Below are 23,600 nucleotides of genomic sequence, written 5' to 3' on the forward strand. Positions count from 1 at the left end.
TCTGTACAGAAAGGAAAAATAAAAGATCTTTCACATTGCTTGGTACCAGGGGAGAACTGCAAGTTTCAACATAAGGGTCCATTGCATACCAACCAGAATTGCAACAGTCCAGCTCACTGTCCACTCAATGTCAGCACGGAGTTGGGGCGATAGCACAAAATGGTGAAGCCACTTGGAAAAGTAGTTGGCTGTTTCTTCCAACACTAAGATATATTCATAGCATCTGCTTTTATAACCATGTCCAAAGAACTTGAAAACTATGTCCACACAGAAACTTGCACACAGATACATTTATGTTACCTTTATTTAAAATTGTCCAAAGTTTGAACATGTTCTCCAATGGGTAAATGAATAAATTGAGTATATCCATATAATAGAATAATTGCATGATTAAACTGTTAGAGAGGAGTAACCTTATTGATATTGAGTGCCAGTCTAAAAACATCACAGACTACCTGGAAAAGACAAAACTACAGAGACAGTAAAAAAGATGGATGGTTGTCGGGGGCTGGGGAGGGAGGGTGTGAGTAGATGGGGTCAACATGGGATTGAAGGTTGGTAAAATACATATGACAATGGCGGATGCATGTTGTGCATCTGTTAGCACCTTAAGTTAATAATAGACATCGACTTGTTGTGATTGACAAAGAATACTTTTAGTTAAAATTAACTAGCCACCAGAGGAGGAGGCAGCTTGGACGAGGGTAGGATCAGTTGTACCAGCACACCGTTTATTCTCCAAATCTAAAACTTTACCCTCACGGAAGTCATGCCGGGTGACTCCAAATAACACGGGCTGTAATAGGTCAGATTAGGACGGAGCACTTCAGAGAGCATGTGGGCTAAATGCCCTGCTCTTCACCTAGGTGTGAACACAGGGTTGTGACTCCATGCCACCCCAGCTATTTACAGTGGTCCCCACCATACTAATAGTTTCAGACTTTAATAAAATTAGAACAAATAAAAATCTTACTTTTCACTGGAAAGTAACAGTGGAAAAGGTGTTGGTGCTCAGGTTTCCCCTGCAACCAAAAAAGAAGAACAAAAAAGCTACATCTGTAGAGCACAGCCCTCAGGAATGCAAAGGCCGCGGGGCTGGACTGCAAGTTCTTTGAGGACTGAGGGTAAATGTGGGTATTCACAGAGAACAGATGGGCCTTGAGCCTAGCCTATTCCTGACAGCACAGTATATCCCAAATTGCGCTGGTGCGGAGGGCACTGGGGTCATTCACTGTCTCGGGTGCTCACTGGGAAGACGACTAGCCCCTGGTGTTCTACCAGAGGAAGGCTCGGAGAACAAATGGCCTTTTGCCTGCAGGGTGGTCTGTGAAAGCCACAAAACTATGTTTGGCTGTTTATAACCCAGTCCAATAGCATGGGACCCTGACAGCAATTATGAGAAAGTTGCTTCAATTTAAATACCCCCTCTGTGCGTGCGTGCGTGCCGGCGTGCGTGCCTGCGTGCGTGCCTGCGTGCGTGCCGGCGTGCGTGCCGGCGTGCGTGCCGGCGTGCATACTAGGGCGTGCACATAGAGGTCTGAAGAAAACTTTCAGGAATCATTTCTTTCTTCCACCATGTAGGAACCTCCTCACTCCACACAAACTCAGGTGATCAGTCCTTTTAAAACTCAGGCTGGTGAGCAAGTAAAAGTGCTTGGTGCCAAGCTTAATGGCTTAAGTTCATTTCCCAGGACCCACATAGTGGAAGAAAGAATTGTTTCCTACAATAAATACTCCTTAGCATGCATACATGCTTACATACATAATGTCCAGCTTGGGATGGTGTTTCCATCTATGTGGACTTTCATCGAATTTTTTGTCTGTTGTCTGCCATTATGTACTGTAACCCTCTCAGACACTAGATACCTTGTAAGTAACTCATCTGCTGCACCCATTTCTTAACACCTCTCCATAGAGAGATGCAGATTCTGGCTCATATCCTGTGAAGAGCTTGATACACTGAGGAATTAGGAGCTTGTCCCTGTTCCAGGCTGCCATGAGTGCTTTTCGGATGCTGGGACATATACAGGTAGGAACCAGGAGTCTCCAAGCCCAGTTGTGGGAGGCACTTCATTGATGTGTGGGTTTCTAGGAGCCCTGGAATGCCCCTCCTTGGAGAATATGCCGTCCATCTTCATATGCCCCTCCCTGAAGTCCTGGAACCTTTCTCCCAGGCCAGTATTTCTCTCAGGATTTCTAATTTTAGAGGTTGGAGTCATCTCCATGAACCGACCTCGATGGGGGAAACTACTGGTCTCCTAGATGAGATGAAAAGATGGGGCCGAGAGAGATATCACTACCTGGGCAAAGCTCGCTTACACACCTCTCCAGCAGAGTCTAGGTGTGAGAACAAGAGCACGAGCAGTCTGAGTGTGCACATGCAAAATCACCATGTTTACATTCACACGAGTGCCGCACGCACAGGTGTGTGTGCACCCACATGCTCCAGCATAATCATTAATGAGTCTGTGCTATTTGCACACACAGGCACACTTCCTAAGAGAGCTCTGGACTCCTAGATTCACATTTCATTGGCTCCTCCACATCTACTGCTAGCTTTTTCTACCTTTCCTTGAGAAAAAGGCTACACACATTGCGTCCACCCCGCAGTTAGGGCTCCCCTGGCTCCAGGTCCCTTACTTTCAAAGGAGCAATTGTGCTCACTTCACCGTATCTCCTCAGGCAACTGTCTTTTGGACAGCTTCAACTAAGCTGGAGGCTTAGGAGGCCCAGAAGTGACTTAGAAGAAAGGCTTAGCTAATGCTAAGTTCTGTGTGCTCAAGGCTAAGGGACACAAAGCAACCTCAGAACAGTAGAAGAGTCACTAGGGGCCCATATCACCTGAATGAACCTGGTTCGAATCTAAGAACAAAGCCCTCAGCAACTCCATTTCTTCGAAAAGTCCATAAAAACCGGCCTTTTAAGTTTCCCATTTTGCTTGGGAAACTCCGGGCAGGGAACTCAAATCTAACTGGACTTTGGCACATCGACTCAGCAGGTGGTAAATCCAGCGGGTTTCCTGACTTGCCCTGGAGGGGAGAGAGGAACGGACTGCTCCACCTCACTGGAAACTTCCCTCTTCAGGGAGAGCTTGACAATCTGACATGAAAAATGATGCTGGTTTCATCTTTATCTAGGGATAGCTCCTGGAGCTGAACTGATGGCACCCCACAAGGCCTTCAAGATATAGAATGTTTAGGGACGAGAGCCTAGCAGGGGCTCCTACCTATCTCCTTCCCAGGGGCTGAGTGTTCTTCACGAGGCCCCAGACAAAGTCCGCACCATTTACCCAACAATGAGCCTCCATCCGTTCCTGAACTTGTCCTCTCTAACCAATGATGCAGCCCCAGTGATCTTGGTTCAGATATTGCCAGAATTTACCCCCATCTGTCCCCACTTCTAGGGTCTCTAGGGCCTAAGCCAGTGTCCAATCCCTTTACTCTAACTAAGGCTCTCCTTACCGGGTCCAAGATGAGTAACACTGTCAGCATTCCAAGCAACCCTCCAGCCCCTCAGTCTGAACTCTGTCCCCTGTAGCCAGCACTCTGAGAGCTCTCCTTCAGATAAAAGATCCTTCTTAGAGAAATGGCATTCAGTGACAATAAGAGCAGCCAGCTTGAAGCAAAGGCCAGTGTTCACAAGCCTGACAAGACTTCACCTGTCCAGATGCCAGGCTGACACTCAGATGTCACACCCACAGCGCTCTAAGCTTATGGGAGCACCTTTTGCCTGCCACACCTGAAAATGTGTTGTCACCACAGATGCCATGCACAGGAAACTGGGTGGCAGTTTGGGGAAGAATTTGACTAAGGACTTAGGAATCTCTTCCTTGATCAAAGCAGTGCTTGGAGCTTAAGGTAGGAAGCCACTGGGTTTACAGAATGACATTTAATCGTCCATTCGTGTACATATCTGTGTATCCAACCAGCTATTCACACCCAACCTCACATGCATTCACTCCCTACAGAAGCCTTGGTAGGTACAGACCGGCCAGCCACCAGAGACTCAGTAAGAACAGAACTGCACACTTGCTTGAGTCAAAAGAGCTTGGAGTTAGGGAAGGGCTGGGGTAGCCTCGCAATTTCTAAGCTGGGAAAAGGTGAGGTAGGAGGACGCTGGGTGTGAAAGAAGAAGGCTGGGGATAAGGAAGGAGGAGCCCAAGCTCCAGCTGGAATTGGAAAAGGATTTAGCTGGAACTCAGCTGTCACCCAGCTCAGAGCCATGACACACTCACTGACAGCCCTCCCCTTAGTCCTTCTTGTCCCTCACTAATGACACTCCACTGTACTGGCCACTGACCCCAAGTCCATGACTCCTCAAGGCAGGGCCAAGGTAGGAAGAGCTAGAGAACTAAACTCACCAGCATTTGCCCATCCATACTCCTGACTACAGGCCCAAGGAATGTAAAGCCTTGAGAAGAGCAGAAAGAGAAAGGAGCTGAGAAGCGGGGAGGTTAGGGGGCATAAGGGACAGCATGGTAGGGGGTAGCTCAGGCTGGCGGTTGGGCCAGCTTAGCCCTCCACAGTAGGGAGGTACCTGGGAGAGTGGACAGGGACTCCCGGCTGCCCACATTGACCAAAGAAGCCACACCCACCTCAGCTTTGGAAGGGCATGTGGGATGTTGTTCGGCCTCAGCACTGACATGCAGTTCCCAAAAACATGGTGCCCTGAGCTCAGCTATGGCACAGTGGCCCCAGGGACAGCAATGCCCTACAACAGAGAAGGTAAAGCGCTTTTCTCTAAGGGAAGCTCCAAACCGTGGGGCTGAGTGGAGAAAGAACAGCTGAGCTGACACTAACCTTGCCAGGGTCATTCAAACACACAGAGGACCCAAGGGGGAGACTCAGGACACACAGGTCCATGGGAACCCTAACTTTAACTCCCCCCCAAACTCAGACATGTGTTCCCAAAGAAACCAAAAGGGAGTCCCAGCACCTGGCGGCTTCTAAGGAGAGGTCAGAGTCCCACAGCCATGGCGTGGCATGAAGTCACCTGAATGGTTAGGATATCAGGACTTGGAGGTGCACTGTAACAAGCCTGGCTTGTTATGGTGAGCAGTTTTTAGAGGGCTCGTGCTTCACAGTGAAGCTGTCCAGGACAACAGTCCTAGAAGGCCTAACAGCTCTCTCTGGGAAGCAGCAGGAGGAAAGGGGTGGGCGAGTCACCTGTGCAAACCGGCAGGGAGGCAGGGAGGCAGGGAGGCAGGGAGGCAGGGAGGCAGGGAGGCAGGGAGGCAGGGAGGCAGGGAGGCAGGGAGGCAGGGAGGCAGGGAGGCAGGGAGGCAGGGAGGCAGGGAGGCAGGGAGGCAGGGAGGCAGGGAGGCAGGGAGGCAGGGAGGCAGGGCTCATCCCTGCACCGCCACAGCACTACCTAGCCTTTGCTCTCTTCCCTCAGGATGCTTCAAACGCTGCCTGGATTTACAGTTAGAGCAACCGTCCAGGGGCAGCTCCCAAAAATAAGACTTTACAGCTCCAGGGCCTCCTAGCGGATCCTTCAGACTCCCCTTCACTGCGCACCTCTGGAGGGCCTGGAGGATGTCATTTTTGTCCCCTATAATGATATTTTCCTCCCCTACCCTCCCAGTCTCCTTCATCTACCCCTGGTTCCCTCTCTGACTTTAGACGGAAGGTTTGGGTCCTGTGCCTCTGAGGCTCAGTAACTGTGAAATGGGATCCGTGCTAGAGGCTCCCAGCACAATACAAGGACGCAAAAGCTGTTGCTGTTAACCTTGTTGTGCATGGACTCTTCCTCCTGGTAAGTCTGGGCAACCTCCTCACCTCCCCGAAGCCCAGAGGCTCTGATCGTTCTCCCCACAGCCTCTCTGGTCTTACACTCTGTCTTGCAACCAAAGTAGTGCTCTGAGAGGTCAGTCGTGACTGAGGCCCACCGTCTACGCAACTTCAGCAAGGACCAAAGTCCTCTACAGCCTGCAGGTAAATTGGTTTAGTCTTCCCCTAGCATCGCCTTGGCTCTCCCCGTCTCTTTTCATTCTCTCTTTGGACTTTCCATAAGCTCCTCTTGCCTCTCCTCCCCCTCCCCCTGGCCTCTTCTAGTCTCCCTTCAACGACTCCACCAACTCCCCTGGCATCCCATGCCCCTGCTTTCCCCTATCCCCTGCAACTTCCTGCTGTATGTTCCTGAAGCTGTCCGGATTCACCTTAGGTGGACGTAGGTGGATCCTTAGTGCTGCCTGGGCGCCGATATAGGCCCTCGTAGCCTAGTACCTACTCAAGCCTTGCATCCCAACACTGTGGCTGCAGGCTAGGGACTCCCAATTGTGAGTGTGTGGTCAGAGAAGAGAGCACCCCATCTACCTAGAGTGGACCCTGCCCTTCCACCACATCAGACCTTTCCAGCCTACCACCTTTATCCTGTAGACAGGCACCCTGGCCTTGACATCCTTGCCCTTAGCCTTCCTCAGTCCCCAACTCCAATAATCACACTATCTGTGTTCCAGGGTCGATGTCTTATTTCTCAGCTGGGTCAAAACTGGCTAACAGAAGTATGATTTCCTAACCATAAGGCTGGGCTGGGAGTTAAAAGTAATCAAAAGAAAACATGAATCCCATCAGCCTAAGGCCTCCCCATCCTCTCCCGGAAGGCAGTTCCTGCACAACTTGAGGATGAAGTATCGTGGACAGTCCTGAACATTTTTAAAGTATGTGGGGCTTAACAAGTGAGAGTGGGAGCTGTGGAGGTGTCAGCTACACTCCCCAAGTTCGCACAGGTAGCACCTACGTGACCACAGAGCTATTCATGAGAGTCTGTGTTGGGCCATATAAGGCTGATTGTGCAGGGAGGGAGTCTGAGAGGCTTCTAAAGAACAGATCAAGGTCATCAGGGATCTGAACAAATCCAGAGTTCACAGCTGAGGGAAGAGCTGTAAGGTAAGGGCTGGGTACCAGAGCCTGCCACCAAGGGTGGTTCTTACAGCCAGGCAGGGTAGAGCTGAACCTGCAGATTGCTTCTCCCCCTTTCTATTTCTATATTAAGTCTTCAGGGAAGATAGCAGGTTCCCGGTGAGGTCTGATTAGAGTAAATATGCCTAGGGAGCGAATACCAGTGAAGCTTTGTTGCAGCTGAAAGGAATGGAATTGAGGGGCAGCAACATTGGTCCTTAGAGGAGAGGGTCTTGTGGACAGATGGAGTCTGAAAGGCAGGGAGGTGTCTGCTGTGATGCCTGGAGCAGACATACTTGAGGAACCTCCTGGGTAAAGGACCCCAGTGCCAGGCTCTTAGCTGAACATGCTGGTAACATGAATACGGTGCATGGAGTGGACCACCAAGGCCCAACCCCTATAGGTTTAAGCAGGGAAGGATGTTGGTGGAGAAAGCACCTGGGGAGGATCATCTCCATAATTTCTCGAAGTTGGAAGTGGAGTTGAATTGAATGATAGGGAACACCTGGGCCCACTAAAACATTTAAGACAGAGAGGTTCTTCTGCAGAGCCGCCTGTCCAGAGAGTTGCTGCTGACACTGGTGGCCAGCCGTTCTTGGGCAAGTTCATGGCCCCTGGAGGCCTGCAGAAATGTAACCCTCCGGGATCAGGCTGCCGCCCCTTAGTCAGTGTGCTGGCCCAGCACTGAGCCTTGCAGATAGACCTGGCTCTTGCTAAGCTGTGATACTAAACTCCAAATATGTAGTCCAAAGGTACAGAGAGAAGCTCGCAGATAACACAGGAGGCTCACACTCACTTCATGTACTAGAATGCTGCAGTCCGTGGAGAAGCAGATGAGATTGGTGAAAGGGTGGCCTGGGAACCTCCCTGGCCCTTTCTGAACACTCTGTGTGAAGAAGTCAGTACTGTCCAGTCACAGCAACACACAGCACAAACCTTACTGAAAAACCCAGTCAGACAGCATGTGCAAGGAGAGCCCAGTGCCAGATCCACAGGCTAAATGAATGGGAAGAGGAGGCAGCAAGAAATAATTTGTTTTTTTTTTAAGTCTTCATTAACCAGTCACTCTGAGCTCTGTAAATGTTCTCTCTGAAGCTCTCCTCCCCGTCCGGGGTCTCGGAAGGCCTCTTCTATTCCATAACCTTAAAAGAAACTGGCAGGCTAGGAATCTCTGTATCTGTTCTTGCTCTCCTCAAATAAGGGTCTAACGGATTCCACAGGGACCACATCCTCACCACTTCCACGAAGATCACCAAAGCTTTGAGGATTTTTTTAAGAGGTCTGACCTTCCTCTCACCTTGTCAGGAGCACCTTCAATCCCACTTCCCAATTTCACTGAGCCAGCTGAGAGAGGGGAATCATCCTCCCCTCCAGACAAGGGGTCATGAGTTTCCCTGAATTAATCATAACTACTATTTATTTATTTACTTATTTATTTATTTATTTAAACTGCTCTGGACCCAGAGTTCACTCCAGCGCCACGTTCAAGTCAGTTCTCTCAGTGCAATACCAAGTCCCATGGTAACAAGTAGGGTGGTATCTAGACAAGGATTTGGGAGCGCTGGATTAGCTGGTGCACCTCTCCAACCAGCAGTGCACCGCACTCTCGCTGAATGTGCCTTTTTCCCAGAAGGGGATAGAAAATGCAAGGGCAAAGGCAGGTGGTGTAGACTCTAAGGGCATGGCTAAGACTCAGTCATAGGATGCCATGATCCACAAATCCCGTGCCGCTTACCGATTTTGGCCAAGCTGGCCACGAGGATCCAGAGTGCGATGATGTATGGATCCTGGACGTGGTGCCATTTGAAGGTGACTATCTGGAAGCTCCCACCACTGTTCGGTTCCTCCTCAATGCCCCTCACGCCTCGCAGGCTGGTCAGCGCCAGCGCCAGCGCCAGCAGCGGCTTCCACCCTGGTCCCAGAGCCGGGTGCCACATCGCTGCTGCTCAGCTCCAGGAGCCGACACGCATACCGTGGTACCTGCTGCGCTCTTCGTCACAGCCCTCTGCGCTATCCCGGAGCTGGCAGCAGTCAGGTCCCCAGGCCTGCCCGGGTGGCCTTTAATCCCGCTGCCCCCTCCCGCGCCAGGGCGGGGCCTTCCCGCCCCCGCTGCGCACGTGAATGCAAACAGTCTGCTGCGTTAGAAGGTCTCGCGCCTGTGCTGCTCACGCCCACCTACTTGGTTGGGCCCCAGCCTAGAAGTCCTGGCTCTCTGGATGCTGCGGGCTCCTCAGCCACCAGCTAAGACCTGTGGATTCGAGGTCCTCTGGGTCGCTCCTCCCCAAGGTCGAGTGGCACCTAGCCCACTGGCAGTTGTTTTCTTCCCGGCGGCCAGGCATGCGGCTGTCGACTCTACCCGTTAAGTGGGACCTGCTTCTCCCGCCTTGGCCACTTCAGCAGCCGGTTGGTTTCGCTAGTTACAGGGTACACTGCACAGCCCCCGACCCCCACCCCGTTATATACACTCAGCAAGGCCCCTCTCCATTGAGAACCTGGAATCCGCGGGTAGAACACCATGGCATCTAAGTAAATTGGGGCAGTAAAGAAAGACAGAAAATTAAGGGGACATAGGATGGGAAGAGGGTTCTTTCTCATTCCAGAGTATTATCAAACCTCCCGCCAAGTGAGAGTCAAGAATTCCATCACAATTAAAAATTTGCATATATTCAGTATTTTTTTATAGCGAAATATTTTTTAAAAACTTTTTAAATGACAGTGAACCACCTTTAATGCCTAAGCACACGTGACTCTAATCCCTTTCCTAGATAAAAGCCTGAGAATCTCACAAATTAGATTATAAACTGTTTACAGGAAAATAAAAATATTATCGTGGCCAGTGTGGTGCTGCATGGCTGCAATATGGGAGGTGAGGAGGAATTCAAAGCAAGCTTTGGCTGTGTAACAAATTTAGGTCCAGTTTGGGATGCATGAGACCCTGGCTCAAAGAAACGCAACAAAAAGCCATATGTTAACCCTTGCACAATCTTTGTGATCCATGGTTTTACCTTATGCAATCCTCCTTAGTGTACCCTAGAACCCACCCTATGACCTCATTCAGGAAAAAAAAAATAACAACCCTTTAAGATGTAACTTCAGAAGTCACCACTAAAACTGTACACAAGGCTACTGTAGAAACACTTTTATCTTCCAAACCTACCCTTTAATCATGGTCCCTGGAAGCTCCTCTTCCAACCACTTAAGCCTTGGAAACCCTTGACTAGACACCCTTCAGCTGCCCCTTTTGGACCTCCTATTAGGATGCGCAGAGAACAGATCCAGTTACCCCCGGATTCAGTCCATCTTCAGACCATAGTCCCTTGTTGATGCCGCTTTCCCCACTCGCCCAGGGAGTCAATACCTTGCTCTCAGGCTCCAGACACACCTCTCCATGCTCACGACCTAGCCTGCCTAGGATCTTGCTCTGGTGTCTAGAGTTCATACTGAGATCTGACTCCCTGCCAGCTCTACTCCTCAGCTTAGTTCACTCCTCAGCTCCTGGGCTGTCTACGCACAGGCTGCCCTCTATGGCATGTCTACTTTGTAAGTGAGGTGCTGTTGCAGTAACACGGCTGGTCCCCAGGACTTGGAATAGTGTCTGCTCTACGGTAACATGTATGTAACATGTATGACGTACTGAGCGGGCAGACAAGAGACTGACTGGGTAAGGAACTGGAGGTTGGACCCAGGATGGGCAGGGTTACGTTTTGTCATCTAAACCCAAAGATGAGAACTCCCAGGAGGGAAGGACTGGACTGAGTGGCTTATTTTTGTCTCGCTCTCTTATGCTGATGGGCGTCGGCTTGCATGGCAGGATGGTAGAGCCGGGTGGTTGGGTGATGAGTGTTTAGGCAGAGGATGGGTGGTTGAACTGAGCAGATCCCAGGGCCTGGCACAGAACAGAGCATCATAACTCTGTAATTGGCCACCAGATTTCCAATCTTGGCGCTTCCTTGGGCATCTTGTAAGGTGAGTTGCTGGGATTGCTCTCAGTTGATATGGTCAGACTGAACCTGTTGTTCCCCGTCGCATTCCCAGCCTTCTGTCCCAGAGGAGGGCTAAAAGAATGAGAACCGTCTTATTCCTGGTTTAGATGCTCCTGGGTAAAGCCTCAGGCGGGGCTTACTTTCTAGATGCTGTTCTTGTATCCCACAAGAAGGCCAGATCCATGGCAACAGTGTGTTCATGATGTCCAGTGGCCCTTCAAAGGTTTTCGTCTATACCTGCCTAACCTGACAGCCCGCAGCCAGGAGCCCACATGATTCAGACAAAGCTGAGCAGCATTACAACGCACAAATGAGAACTCGAGCTGAACACTGGAGCTGGAATTACCTGGCCATTAGGCTGATGTGCCACCTAAGATAATGGATAATGGAGTGAGAGAAGAGCCCTTGCAATGTCACATATAAAGCAAGGTGCCCTCATAACCCACTACTCATTGCTCAGGTGAGAGCTTGGCTGGGTGACAGGGGTGGTCAGCCCTTGAGAATGAAGTTACACACACCCTCAGGTTTGCTAGAAGGCTCCAGCAATGATGGTTCCTACACTCTGGTGACTGAGAGCAGTGAAGCAGTGGCCATGGACACCAGCCACAGCAGAAGCTGTCATGACAGCTATGTGAGGTTGTGTCTCGTCTGTGGACTGGGGCCAGGATATAGGCAGCTCTCATAGCCTGTTCCTCTTCGGCCAGCCATGCTGTGGTTTTAGAAAGCCAGTGCCATCCCCCAGGGCAAGGCGCTGGAAGACTGTGTGAACAGTGACACCTGTAGTGATTTGATAACCGCTGACTACCTCCTCCTTCAGCCTGGCATGAGTGGCCTTCCTGCCATCTAGAATTTCTAGAGCTCTTGGGCATTTTCTTGTACACACCTGGAGGGCCCATAAGAAGGCCAGAAGTTCAAAGATGCTGAGAAGCAGTTCTAAAGTGATTAATAAACCCGTGAGCGCCTGAGCTTTAAAACTAAGGAAACAAAAGTGGAAAACATCTAGTTTGACACATTAACTTCTGATTATGATCATTTGCATCATTTGCGAAAATGTGTGCATAGTGTGGCTAGTGGTTGCAAATCTGTTTGTTGACAATACGCAAAAGACAAAATATTACTTTTCAGCCTAAAAGTCAAGAAGTTTGAGGACTTTTTACACATTGCTTATAGCTTACCGCCAGCTATGCTTGGGAAGAAGCGTTCATTACAGAGCTGCCCTGGCTTTCTCTCCTGGGCTGTGAATTGATTGAAGGTGCCCACTGCTTACCAAGCACTTAGAATTAACAAGAGATCCACCTGGGACCTATTCCAGGCACCAAAACCAAAACCAGCACTCGAGGCCGAGTTATTGTTACTTTTTTGGGGAGTGAGTATTGATAACATAAAATTGCAAATTGCATTTCTCAAAAACAAATGAATATCAAGCCTTTATGTTTGCCTGTTAGCACCTTTGACACTTCCTGGTCAAGTCGGGGCCTTTGTCCAATCCAGAACTTACATGAGAGTCACTCTGATCAATCGACCTGTATTTTGCTCCAGCCTGTGCCAACTAGGCCTGCGTCTCGCCCCATGCGGCAGACGGGCAGGCCACTATCTCAGGGGTATGTGCTGTGGCTCTGGATTCTGGGAAACCTTGGAGCTGATCAGGGTAGGCACATCAGAGCCTAACACAGCAGCGGAACCACTGCAGGGCAACAGAGTGTTTGTTGTGTTGCCATTCCCAGAAGGCTCTCGGTGGGCGGAGCTGAGGCCAGAGGCTGCCCTGCCTCTACTACAATACATTCTGAAGTGGGTTAGAGGCAGTAGGCTGTGGGGCCTGAGGACCACAACTTTTTCAGCTCCTAGCCCTGTACTGCTCTTCCTGTCACCTGTTCATCCTCCATTTGTCACCTATCACTCACCTACTCCCATTCCATGAGGATGCATGTCTCCTAGGAAGTCCCCTAGTTCTTGATCACCTCCGTGGGCTTTCCAGCTCTCCCTTGCTAGATTCGATTCCCAGAGGGACTGGGCCACACTTGGGGCTCCAGTACAAGGGCTAATTTTTATGTACTCCCCTGTTTTCCCCAAGGCCCCTGGGCTGGGTCCCCACCTGTCTGTCCCAAATTGAGAAAGAGACCCACAGGTTCTGCACAAGCCCCCGGGGGTGCAGCCAAGACTCTGAGGGCCTTATAGAAAATGATCGCGTGGGCTTGGAATTCATATTCCAAGCTGATCTCAAGTGTCAAGGTCTCCGACTGTCCCCCAGGCCAACCGCTATGGGAAAGAACAGGGCTAAAATATTCCATAGACTGAACTGGGACACGAAGCCACCAAACCGCCTTCAGTAGATTTTAAAAAAAAAAAAAAACCAAAATCAATACGCTGTAACCAAGCTGGGCAGGCAGGCAGGCAGGACAACTGTAAACCAAAAATAATTCCTCTCACCTGACAACTGGAAGGTGAAATGGTGACTCCAAGCAGCAGGGGAAGCAAGAGAGCAGGGGACATGGTAGTTACCTCCAGCCCTCTATGCCTCCTGGTGTCTCAGCTCAACGTCCTGCTCTGAAAACTGCACTTTGAGAATAAAGAAGGGAATATACCAATTCTGAAGAACTCTCAGTCAAATCACCTTTACACAGGCTCAATTTTCCCTATACGGGAACCCAATACACTAGAGTAGGGTCATAGGTTATATGACCTGGCACCTCAGCTTACGACTAGTTGGTATGGTATACACACTGATGTTTGCAGAAGGCCAAATGTCTGCCACCGGGGAGGGCTCTCCTCTCTGCACTGCTGTGTTCCCTCTCTTGTTCACACAGAACATGGTGGGAATTGATGTCCTTCAGGTCACACACTTGGGTGATCATCCAGACAGTCCCCTCTGACTCCCTTCTGGGTCCCTCAGGATCTCTGGAATGTATCCAACCGAATGCAGGGCAATCTTGCAGACTGGGCTTGGGCATCAACCTCTCTCCGCAGATCATGATCTTGATCCTTTTCTTGTATTTCCCTGGGGAGTCACTAATCACACTGAAGACTTAGCAGCTCTTTCAATTGTAGGTGTGGCTGAGACTCAGAACCACCTCGTGGTCTTCAGGGTCCATAGAAACACATACAATCAAGTGTAGCTGGTGGGAGCAAATCGAGGACAAGCAGCCCTGGCGTCTCAGGGGAGAAGGTATCACAGGAACAAACGCCCTCCCTCTCTGCTTTTCCTTCTACTCTGTAAAATGAGGGGTCCTTAACTACAGTGTCTGCCTGGGGATTACTATTGAATACCACCCTGTGTGGTATTGCATGCTGATTACCAGACTGTGTTGCATGCTTAGCTTACTGTCTTTAGAGGCTCTCAGATAGCCCACCAGTTGGAGAGGCCCAGCACTTGGTCACGACTACAAGCCGAGCCTCTCTACTTTGGATCGTTTCCATATGTGGAGCACCCATTCAACCAATCTTAGCTTAGTTCTTATGCACAGCTCTAACCCTCCTGGAGAAAACCTACGACCTCCTCTTGGCTCCTCTTCGGTCTTCCATTTTGAACTAGAAAGGGAGGGAAGTCTCCATGCACTTCTGAACCGAAGCCTGACATATTGGCTGGGCCCAGACCCCATCTGTCTTGGGCAAGACTTGATGTTAGCCTCATGGTGTCTGTGTTTCATATGCGTGAGCAGCTGCAAGTAGACCCAGAGACCATCTCTGCATTGTTTTGAAGATCCCTGACGACATAACCAGGACCCACAGCGTCAGCCCACCCCCTGGAGCAGGAAAGACATGCAGCTCCCCTATCAGTCAAGGAGGCTCCAGAGAATGGAACAATTCAGGGTGCTGGACAATGGCCAGGTCCCCTTGGGCATGGAAAGTGCAGCTGTCCCAGCTGTCTAGGCTCCATACCTTGCTTAGAGATCAATGGTCTTAAGCCTTGAAAAGCCAGATGACAATAGGCCCAGCAGAGGAAGGCTGCTGGACTTTGTCTGCGTCTGATATGGTGTATGCTAAAGGATTTAGGATGGCACTGTGCACGTGAAGAGATCCCATCCTCTGGCCCCAGCAAGGAATCCTGGCTGTTGGGGTGAGCTCTATGTATGACAAGCAGACACAGCTTTGTCTGCAGAAATACTCCTAGTAGACTTTCTTGAGAATACAGGGAATTTTCCCCAATGAATGACATAGGAATGACAAGTCCAGATATCCCAGTAGCATGCTGTAAAATGGTCATGCATTTGTCACAAGCAGCGTTCTTACGTATAAGCAGAGGCTAAAGTCTGTCACTGGCTTCCGCATCACACTGCGCTGCAAATCCACAGGGAAGCAGGAGTTAAAGTGAGCCCCATTTGGACCACAGTCCTGGGTACCAGGGAGTAGAAGGTGAGATGTGCGCACCCACAGGAGCAGGGTGCACCCCACTTCTCTCAGAAGCTTAGGTCGGGTCTGACTGCAACCCCGTTCACCACGCTGCTGTTCCGCTTTCAACACAAGCTGATCTACCACAGCCAAACGAGGAGTCAGGTACTTGCCTACCAGTCTTTGACCAATCAGAGTAGGAAGGAATCTGGCCACACACCTGGGCTTGGAGGACCTCAGGGTACTGGGAAAGGAATTGGGACCTTTTACCGAAAGTCTCTGACCTAGGTCTGCATTACAAAGGCCTAACAGAAAACAGCAGACAAAGGGCCCCAGGGGCACCCCCAGGCCTTGTGTTCCTGGCCACTACTGTCAAGGGCTCTGTACACCTAGAAGGGAAAGGGCATCATCTAAACCAAAGATAGATCGTTCTGGACCCTGAGAGCAGGGCAGCATCAAAAAGTTGCTCAACAGAGGGTGGAAATTTTTCTGAGAGGAATGTCTGCAGTTGTGGAAGGAAAGGGAATTCCTAGGCAGAGGCCAGAACTCAACTCATTTGCACACATTAGCCTTTCAGATTGGAATGTCACTCATGCCAGACCCTGGTAGCACAGAATAGTTTCTGGGGCAGGACTCTATGTCCTAGCACGTGAGGGTCCCTTGGGTCCTTCCAACCCCACAGATTCTTCCATTAAATCCGTCATCCCATTCAGACACTGCAGACGTGGGACTCCACATACTAGCCCAACTCAAGCAGAGAAAGGAGAGGAACGCCAACTGAGCCAATCATTCCAGCAAGTGGGCTGCCAGCCAGCCAACCAACCTTCCCTGTGTAGCTGGGCCTGGGAACCCTGTGGGATGCACACAGCCAGGCTGGAGCTGGCCCTTCCTGAGGCCCTGCTTCGCCCCAGTCCCCTGTTCGTTCTCCTCCAGAAGGGGACTTGTTCCATAGTGAGTGCAACCCTGCAGCCCCACCCAGACCCACCTGAGACCTTGCAGGAGGAGCTCAGCCATACTCTCTCACCCCAAGTGGGTACAGGCTGTACTGGACCAGCCCTGGCTGGGCTTAGGTCAATTGGGTTGTAAAGGAGACATGGTCGTACTGGGCATAAACCCTGACTTCTTCCCAGAACCAGGAGTTGTGGGTTTATGGAGTGTAATCCCAAGGGAGGATTAGACTGCCAGCACCATCTGAGTCACCATTTAGTGGCCCTGGGGAGGGTGTGGGAGCCTCTCCACACCTGGGCAGCCCACCTGAGCAAGGGGAGCCTGAATCAAAAGGAGAAGGAGCCCTCTTTCAAGATCTGCACCCCCACCCCCTAGCAGCTCAAACTGAGGGGAGAGAGGGACCAGTGACCAGATTTGAAGTCTTGCTGCCAGGAACACCAGCTGTGAGTTTATATTTCAGGAATAATATTTTCAAAGATCAATCTCAAGCTTCCGCTATTTCAGCTTGTGAAAACAAGGGTGTTTTCCTTGGACATGGGTGTGGGGCGTGCTCCCCTCCCTGAGTTGTGACCTCTTGGCAGCTATAGATGCAGGCTGACACATCACATCACTTCTACCCTAGCCATACTGCCCGAGTGTCAGTGTCCAAACACGTGTTGCATGGATTCTGGTTCCCAACTGGATTGAGGTATGTTACACTCTAGTTAAGCAGCACCTCTCTGATAAGGATGTCTCTTAGGGTTCTCTTCAGCATCTGTCTACATGCACCTCTCTGATAAGGATGTCTCTTAGGGTTCTCTTCAGCATCTGTCTACATGGACACAGCCAGGGTGCCCTGACTGTGCAAGAGATAAGGAATTGCTGGGAAGGAATGTGCCCTCCTTGGACTGAACACCCACTAGTGCTCCCTGTCTCCCACAGCGCTGGCTGCTATGGGCCCCTGTAGTAGGCCACGTGGATGGCCCTTTGTGCTTGTCTGCACATGAATGCACTCATTGTTCTGTCTCTGAGTTTCCCTATTTAGAGACTGGTATTATACGCACAGAAAAACAACAACAGCTTCTAGCTGGCACCCCCCCTTATGTATCCTCACCTGGGTTTCATTTGATACCCCTGGGAAACATGAAGGCAGGCTGGCCTGGCATTCACATTGTACTCCTAATCCCATTTTAAAGCCAGGAAGCTGAAGGCTTTAGTAGCTGGCCTTGGGCCATAGGGTCCCAGAGCCAGTGCTTTGCACCCACCCAGCTGATGTCTAGGATATTCTTACTAAGAGTAAGGGATTCTGTCCATGCCAAAGGCCTATGGAATCTATACCATATCTGGTATGTAGGAGAACAACAAGGTTTTAGCAACCTACTCTAGGAAAAAGTCAAGAGTCCAGGCTCAGGAAAATATGGGTAAATGCGTGAGTCCTATAAGGCTGTTCCATGGGTACAGAGGCTGTTTGTAATGGTCCAGACAAAACACCTTCCAGGTGCATGACTTATATGGAACTTGGGTAGTACAACACACTCACCCTGGTAAACAAGGGGGTGGCAAGCTATTAAAGAAGTTAATGGCAAGGACAATGAATTGGTTTATTTATTCCAATAGCACTGGTAGCGATGTTCTGCTAGTCAGTCATTGGTTGGTTACAGGCTGTGGTGATTTGAGTAAGAATGGCTCCCGTAGGCTCATATGTTTGAATGCTTAGGAACCGGGGAGTGACAATATTTGAAAGGATTAGAAGGATTAGGTGGTGTGGCTTTGTTGAAGGAAGTGTGTCACTGGGGGCTTGCTTTGTGGTTGCAAAAGCCCGTGTCAAGCCCAGAGTCACTCTTTCTGCCTATGGGTCAGTATGTAACACTCAGCTACTGCTCCAGCACCGTGAATGCCTCCATGCTCCCTGCCGTGATGATAATGGATGAAATCTCTGAAACTGTAAGCAAGCCCCCAGTAAGTGCTTTCTCATCTAATAGTTGCCTTGGACATGATGTCTCGTCACATAATTAGAACAGTGACTAAGACAAATTTGGTACCAGGTAGTGGTCTATTGCTGCAATTGGCCATGCTTTTGTTTGGAGGAATATGGGAGACTTTAGGACTTTGCACTGGAAACATGGTTGAATGTTTTAAGCAAGGCTTTAATAGACCATTCTAGTAGGAGGATGGAAAACACTTAAGGCTGAGAGTGATGTGAATTATCATGACGACACTGTCTTGTAGCTACCTTACAGATGTAGTTGAAGGTTGGCTTTACGTCCTGACCTACCCTGTTCCAGCTCCTGTGCTCAGGCTAGTGGGCAAAGGTGCTGGAGAAGCTTCTGTATGACAGAACTGACTCCTCAGTGGTGTTGGATGCTCTGACATCTGACCCAGTTGACTGAAGCCACATTATGGACTTCATGGGCCTAGATTTAGAGACACCTAAGAACAAACTTAGTATTCACCAGTCAATCCATACCATAGCTGTCACAACCTTGAAACATGGATTGTAGCTTGGGAAACTTGTGGCAGTAACAGAGAAGCACTCTACTCTTGAGCAAATATTTAGTCATTTGGCCATCCAGAGCTGAAATAAAATCAGAAAAGGCTATGACCTGTGTATTGCTGTCTCCTGACCATGCACAACTGGCAGGTCAAGCCCATACCCAAATAGCAACATCACAAAGGTGTGTGTGGTAGACCAATGATCACAAAAGTGTTTATGATAGACCAGTGATTCTTCTTCTCTTCTTGTATGTCCATATGCTGCTCAGAGACAGCCAGGACTCCTGGACTCTTACCCCAGCACCCACCGGGCACCCCAGGTAATGCCTCTGATGTGCTGACTAATGTTTTGAGGAGCATGAACCACTGATAGCAAGGCATTAGATAGCCTTGAGTTGAGGCTCTGTGCTGAGGCTGAGGACAGTGATCATGGTCTGCGTCTTAGTCTTTGTTTTATTTCTGAGAAGAGACACTCTGACCAAGGAAACTATTAGAAGAGAAAACATTTAATTAGGGGCTTGCTTACAGTGTCAGAGATGTAGTCTATTATCATCTGGATAGGAAGCATGGCAACATGTAGACAGATGCTAGAGCAGTAGCTGAGAGCTACATACTAATGACAGAGAGAGAAAGAGAGGGGAGAGGGAGAGAGAGGGGGAGAGGATAAGAGAGAGGGAAAGAGAGAGGGAGAGAGAGAGAGAGACTCTGGGCTTGGCATGAGCTTTTTAAACCTCAAAGTCCACTAGTGATCCACTTCTTCCAACAAAGCCACATGTCATAATCCTTCTAATCCTTTCAAATATTATTACTCTCTGGTGACTAACCATTCAAATATATGAGCTTACGGGAAGCATTCTTATTCAAACCACTATATTTCACTCCAGCAACATCACAAAGGTGTGTATGGTAGACCAATGATCCTTCTCTCTTTGTATGTCCATATGTTGCTCAAGGAAAACCATGACTCCTGGACTCTTACCACAGCACCCTCCAGGCACCCTATGTAATGCCTCTGAAGTACTGACAGGCTTGTAGCCATGTCTTAATGCAAAATGCACTTATTCAACTTAAAAAGTCTCCACAGTCTATCTCAGTCTAGACATTGTTTAAAAGTCCAACGCCTTTTCTGAGACTCAAGGCAATCTCTTAACTGTAACCCCCTATAAAATAAAATAAAAAACAGATCACACACTTCCAACATACAATGGCACAGGCTATACATTACCATTCTAAAAGGGAGGAAAAGGAATATAGTGAGGAAATACTGGACCAAACCAAAACCAAAACCAGCAGGGCAAATTCTGCATATCCTTGTTTCCTGTCAACATGCTCTTTGGATCTCCAACTTCTTTGTTGACTGTGACACATGTCTTCCCTCGGGCTGGTTTCACAGCTAACCTGCAGCTTTCCTTGGCAGATATCCCATGACTCTAGCATCTCTAACATCTTAGGATCTCCAACACAACCTAGGCTTCACTTTCACAGATTCATGCAATGACCTTTCCGGGCCTCCATTCAGAGACACCCTGGTCACACACGTGGCTTCAGTAGTTTTCCTTCGCCATGGAGAGAGATTCCATAATCCCTTTCTTGCGTTCTTGACAAAGCCAGAATCATGGGGCTGCAGCTGCCAAGTTCTGCTACTTGATGGGAGCTGGAGCTTTGCCTCTTGTTCAATTAGGTTTGCACCGGCTTTCTGTTGTTGATGGTTTCCTTTTCTGCTTAAGCTTTTCTTTAATTCCTCTTCACAAGTTGGAAGCTTAGCTGGGTGGGATCTTGCCCCCAGTCCACCATTTCCTTCATCCCGTTTAACATCAGACTTTTCTTTAAACTTTAGTTCCTTGAATACAAGACTTGGCTCAAAAATGACCTTTCTTGCTGCTCCTTTTCTTCTCAAACTGTACATTTTGTATTTCTCTTTATTCATCTTGCTTCTTTTTGTTATAGATTTGCCTAAGATGTCAGAGCATCCAACACCACTGAGGGGTCAGTCCTGTCATACAGAAGTTTCTCCAGCAGCTTTGCCCACTAGCCAGAGCACAGGAGATGGAATAGGATGGGTCAGGACATAGAACCAATCAGTCCTCAACTACATCTGTAAGGAAACTTTTCTTCACAGGACTGACTGTCTGAAACACAGCATGTTGGAGCATATGCGTGCTAGTGTATGTATGATTTAGGAAATAGACAGAATTGTTGCTTTAACCCCTTCAACTCAAGGGCCTCAGATAGAAGCTGGCTCTCCAGAGCTCATGAGCCTATTTTCCTTTTAGTTGTAGTTGCCTGAATGTAACTTCCCACTTTCCCCTCCTGTATCAGCTTACACAGAAAGCAGTGGGCTCAGAGGTGCTGCCAGGGGCTCTGCCTGCCTTCCTGAGGAAGTTAAGACTCTCTGTCTCCTGGAGTAAGGACTACTAGTTTAGCACAAAGTGACTTCACTACTAGAATGATCATGACAGAAGAGCAGAGTTGAGAAGAGTCACCCTCAGCTCCTTTTCCTGAGATTAATTTCCCTGTGCCCATGCAAGGAAGGGAACACCTGCCCCCAGAGCCCCTACTACTCTGATGGTGTCTAGGTCTCTCCAGAATCTATGCATCCACCATAGCACCCTGTCATTTCCCATACTCTCAGGACAGGCTGGGAGGGACCTATACTCCTGCCATAATCTTCCTGCAGGATGGGAGCTACAGGCCCAAGAACTGAATAACAGCAATGAGAAAAATGTCTTCTATAGGCAAGAAGACCCTGACTCTGTCTGGACTCCTGTAGTGACTGCTTATATGAATGAGTACCTCACCATGACCTGAGACATGGTGAGATAACATCAGTAGTATAACCCTCAGAGGAATTTCCAGTAGAGACAGATCCAAAGAATCCCAAAGTGCCCCTCACCCCACCCCGTGTAGTAGGGGAGACAGGAGAGGTACATGGCCTGGGTAACTTCAGGCCCTCCCCTGGTGTGTTGTTAGAAATAACTAGTTCCTTTCCCTCATGACCTTGGCATCTCACAATAAGAGAAGGTTCTTATCAGCTTCCCTTCTCCTTATTAAATCCTTATCAAACAATAGCTCTGGCATTGATGAGATACTGAAGGGTGTGGAATTATATATTAACTTGTGCTAATTAATGTTTATAACACTGGGTACTGTGTGCCTCTAGTCATAACCACAACAACAGCTTACATTCAACAGTGGCCAGGACCTCTCTTATCCTCCTGGACCATAGGACTGGCCAGCTTGGAAAGCTGCCTCTGTAGTTCTTTGCCTCCCAGGCTGATTGAAGTTCCTGACCAGAGTCCTCCCTCAATTCTCATGAAGTTGTCCTCGGATGCCTTCCCTGCTTCACTTCTGAGCAGCGCTGAGCAGTGAAGATGCCACTATCTTGAACCCAATCATTAGCTCTGCACTAAACCTGCAGTTTAATTGGTTGCAGTGGAAAGAAAAGTCTCAACCCATCCTAAGTTCTTCACCTATATCATTTCCCATGACTCCAGCTACAAATGGTTCCCTCCTCTTTCTATCCGAGTGCTCAGCCTCCTACTTCCCAAATCTCTTCGTCAAGTTCTCCCAAGGTAATTTATCCAGGTTACATGTAGTTTCATACTACCATATTCCACAACTGGAGCAGGACTTCACTGACCCCTACCTCCTGCCTTGCCTTGCACCCACAGAACCAAGGAAGCTTCAGTATGTCTCAGGCCTCGGGTCTTTTCTTGTTAAAGAAGCTCAGCCTTCAGAGGTATCCTCTAACCTTTGGACTCTCCTATCCTCTCTTCTAAATAATGGCTTCTCTCCTAGGTTCCCAGCTTGTGGACTTCTCTGGATTCATCCAGACATGATACTATTTCATTCGAGATAATAAAGGCAGCAGTCGTGTCTGTGGCAAGTAGGTCAGGACAACAGTGAGCTACTTGCAAGAGTGAGCTTGAGAGATTAACACAGAATTCCCTGAGAGAATTCAGTAAGGTAAGCTAATAGGCTCCACAGAACACTGTGGCTTGCTGTAGCCATGCAAAGGCATTTCCAGGAACCCAGGCACACTGCAGTCCTGAACAGCTTGAGTGGGGAAGGTGCATGCTGGGAAACCTCAGGGTGACCTTGACTAAGGAGGATCCAGTTGCCAGGCATGACTATGAAGGCAGGAAACCTCAGGGAATGTATGCTAGGCACCAAAGTCAAAGGGTCACAAAGGGACAGGGACATCACTAGTATAGGAACATGCATACCTGGCTTTGGGGAAGCTTGGGAACACTAGAACAGAAGTAACTTCAAAGGAGGAAACCTAGTTTAGGGACCACCCACTACTGTTCTAGAGGCCCCGTGTTAGGAAACACAGAAGGGATTCTCCAGGAGATGCAATACCTTCACAGATTATGCCTTCCGGTTCATCAAAACACAGCCTTTAGTTTCCAAGAGCATGTGGTGTGGGTAGTACTACCCATGGACCCTGCTCACAAGGCATTTTTTTTTCAGCATAGTTAATTCCAAAGTTCCAGACAGGCCATTCAGTGAAAGAAGCCTCAAGATGATGCTGCAGAGGCAGACTGAGACCCAGATTGAGGTTACATTGAAAGGCAGTTGGGTTGTCCCTACCTGTCTGTCACTGACCCCTCCTTGGGTGCCCCTACTCTTCTCCCATAGGGATTCTTTTCTATTGAACCTTCTTCTAGTATCCCTAGGAAGGACTCTGTGGGTGTCTCCCCAGCCTCTTCAGGGAAGAAGAGCACACTGTGAATAACACAGGTCCCACTGACTATTGCCAGGCTACTCCATGGCAAATCTGGATGTGTGTTCGCTATGCTGGAAAGCTCTCCCACTGACTAGACACAAGCCAGTCAGTGTCTCCAGGATGGAATAGAACCTACTTGTGCTGACCTCTGAGGTTGTTGTAATTTGTTCCTAGAATCAGTCATATATAGGTACTCAGACAGAGCTAGGAGCAGGCTCTCCTAGCTTAGCTTCCTGGTATTCT

The 23,600-nt window shown here is 49.2% G+C and overlaps 1 protein-coding gene across 3 annotated transcripts in view; it reads right to left on the reverse strand.

Annotated features, from left to right (window-relative positions):
• Nucleotides 1-8,934, reverse strand: part of Slc9a3 (solute carrier family 9 member A3) — a 42,869-nt gene extending 33,935 nt beyond the window's left edge. For all 3 annotated transcript variants that reach the window (XM_087620471.1, NM_012654.3, NM_001414040.1), the window contains 1 exon segment: nt 8,635-8,934. In XM_087620471.1, the coding sequence (XP_087476597.1) occupies nt 8,635-8,836 (202 nt within the window). In that variant the 5' untranslated portion in view covers nt 8,837-8,934.
• Nucleotides 8,935-23,600: the final 14,666 nt, after the last annotated feature.

The sequence above is a fragment of the Rattus norvegicus genome, chromosome 1 (genome assembly GCF_021556685.1).
Source record: "Rattus norvegicus strain SHRSP/BbbUtx chromosome 1, alternate assembly SHRSP_T2T, whole genome shotgun sequence".
Taxonomy (NCBI): domain Eukaryota; kingdom Metazoa; phylum Chordata; class Mammalia; order Rodentia; family Muridae; genus Rattus; species Rattus norvegicus.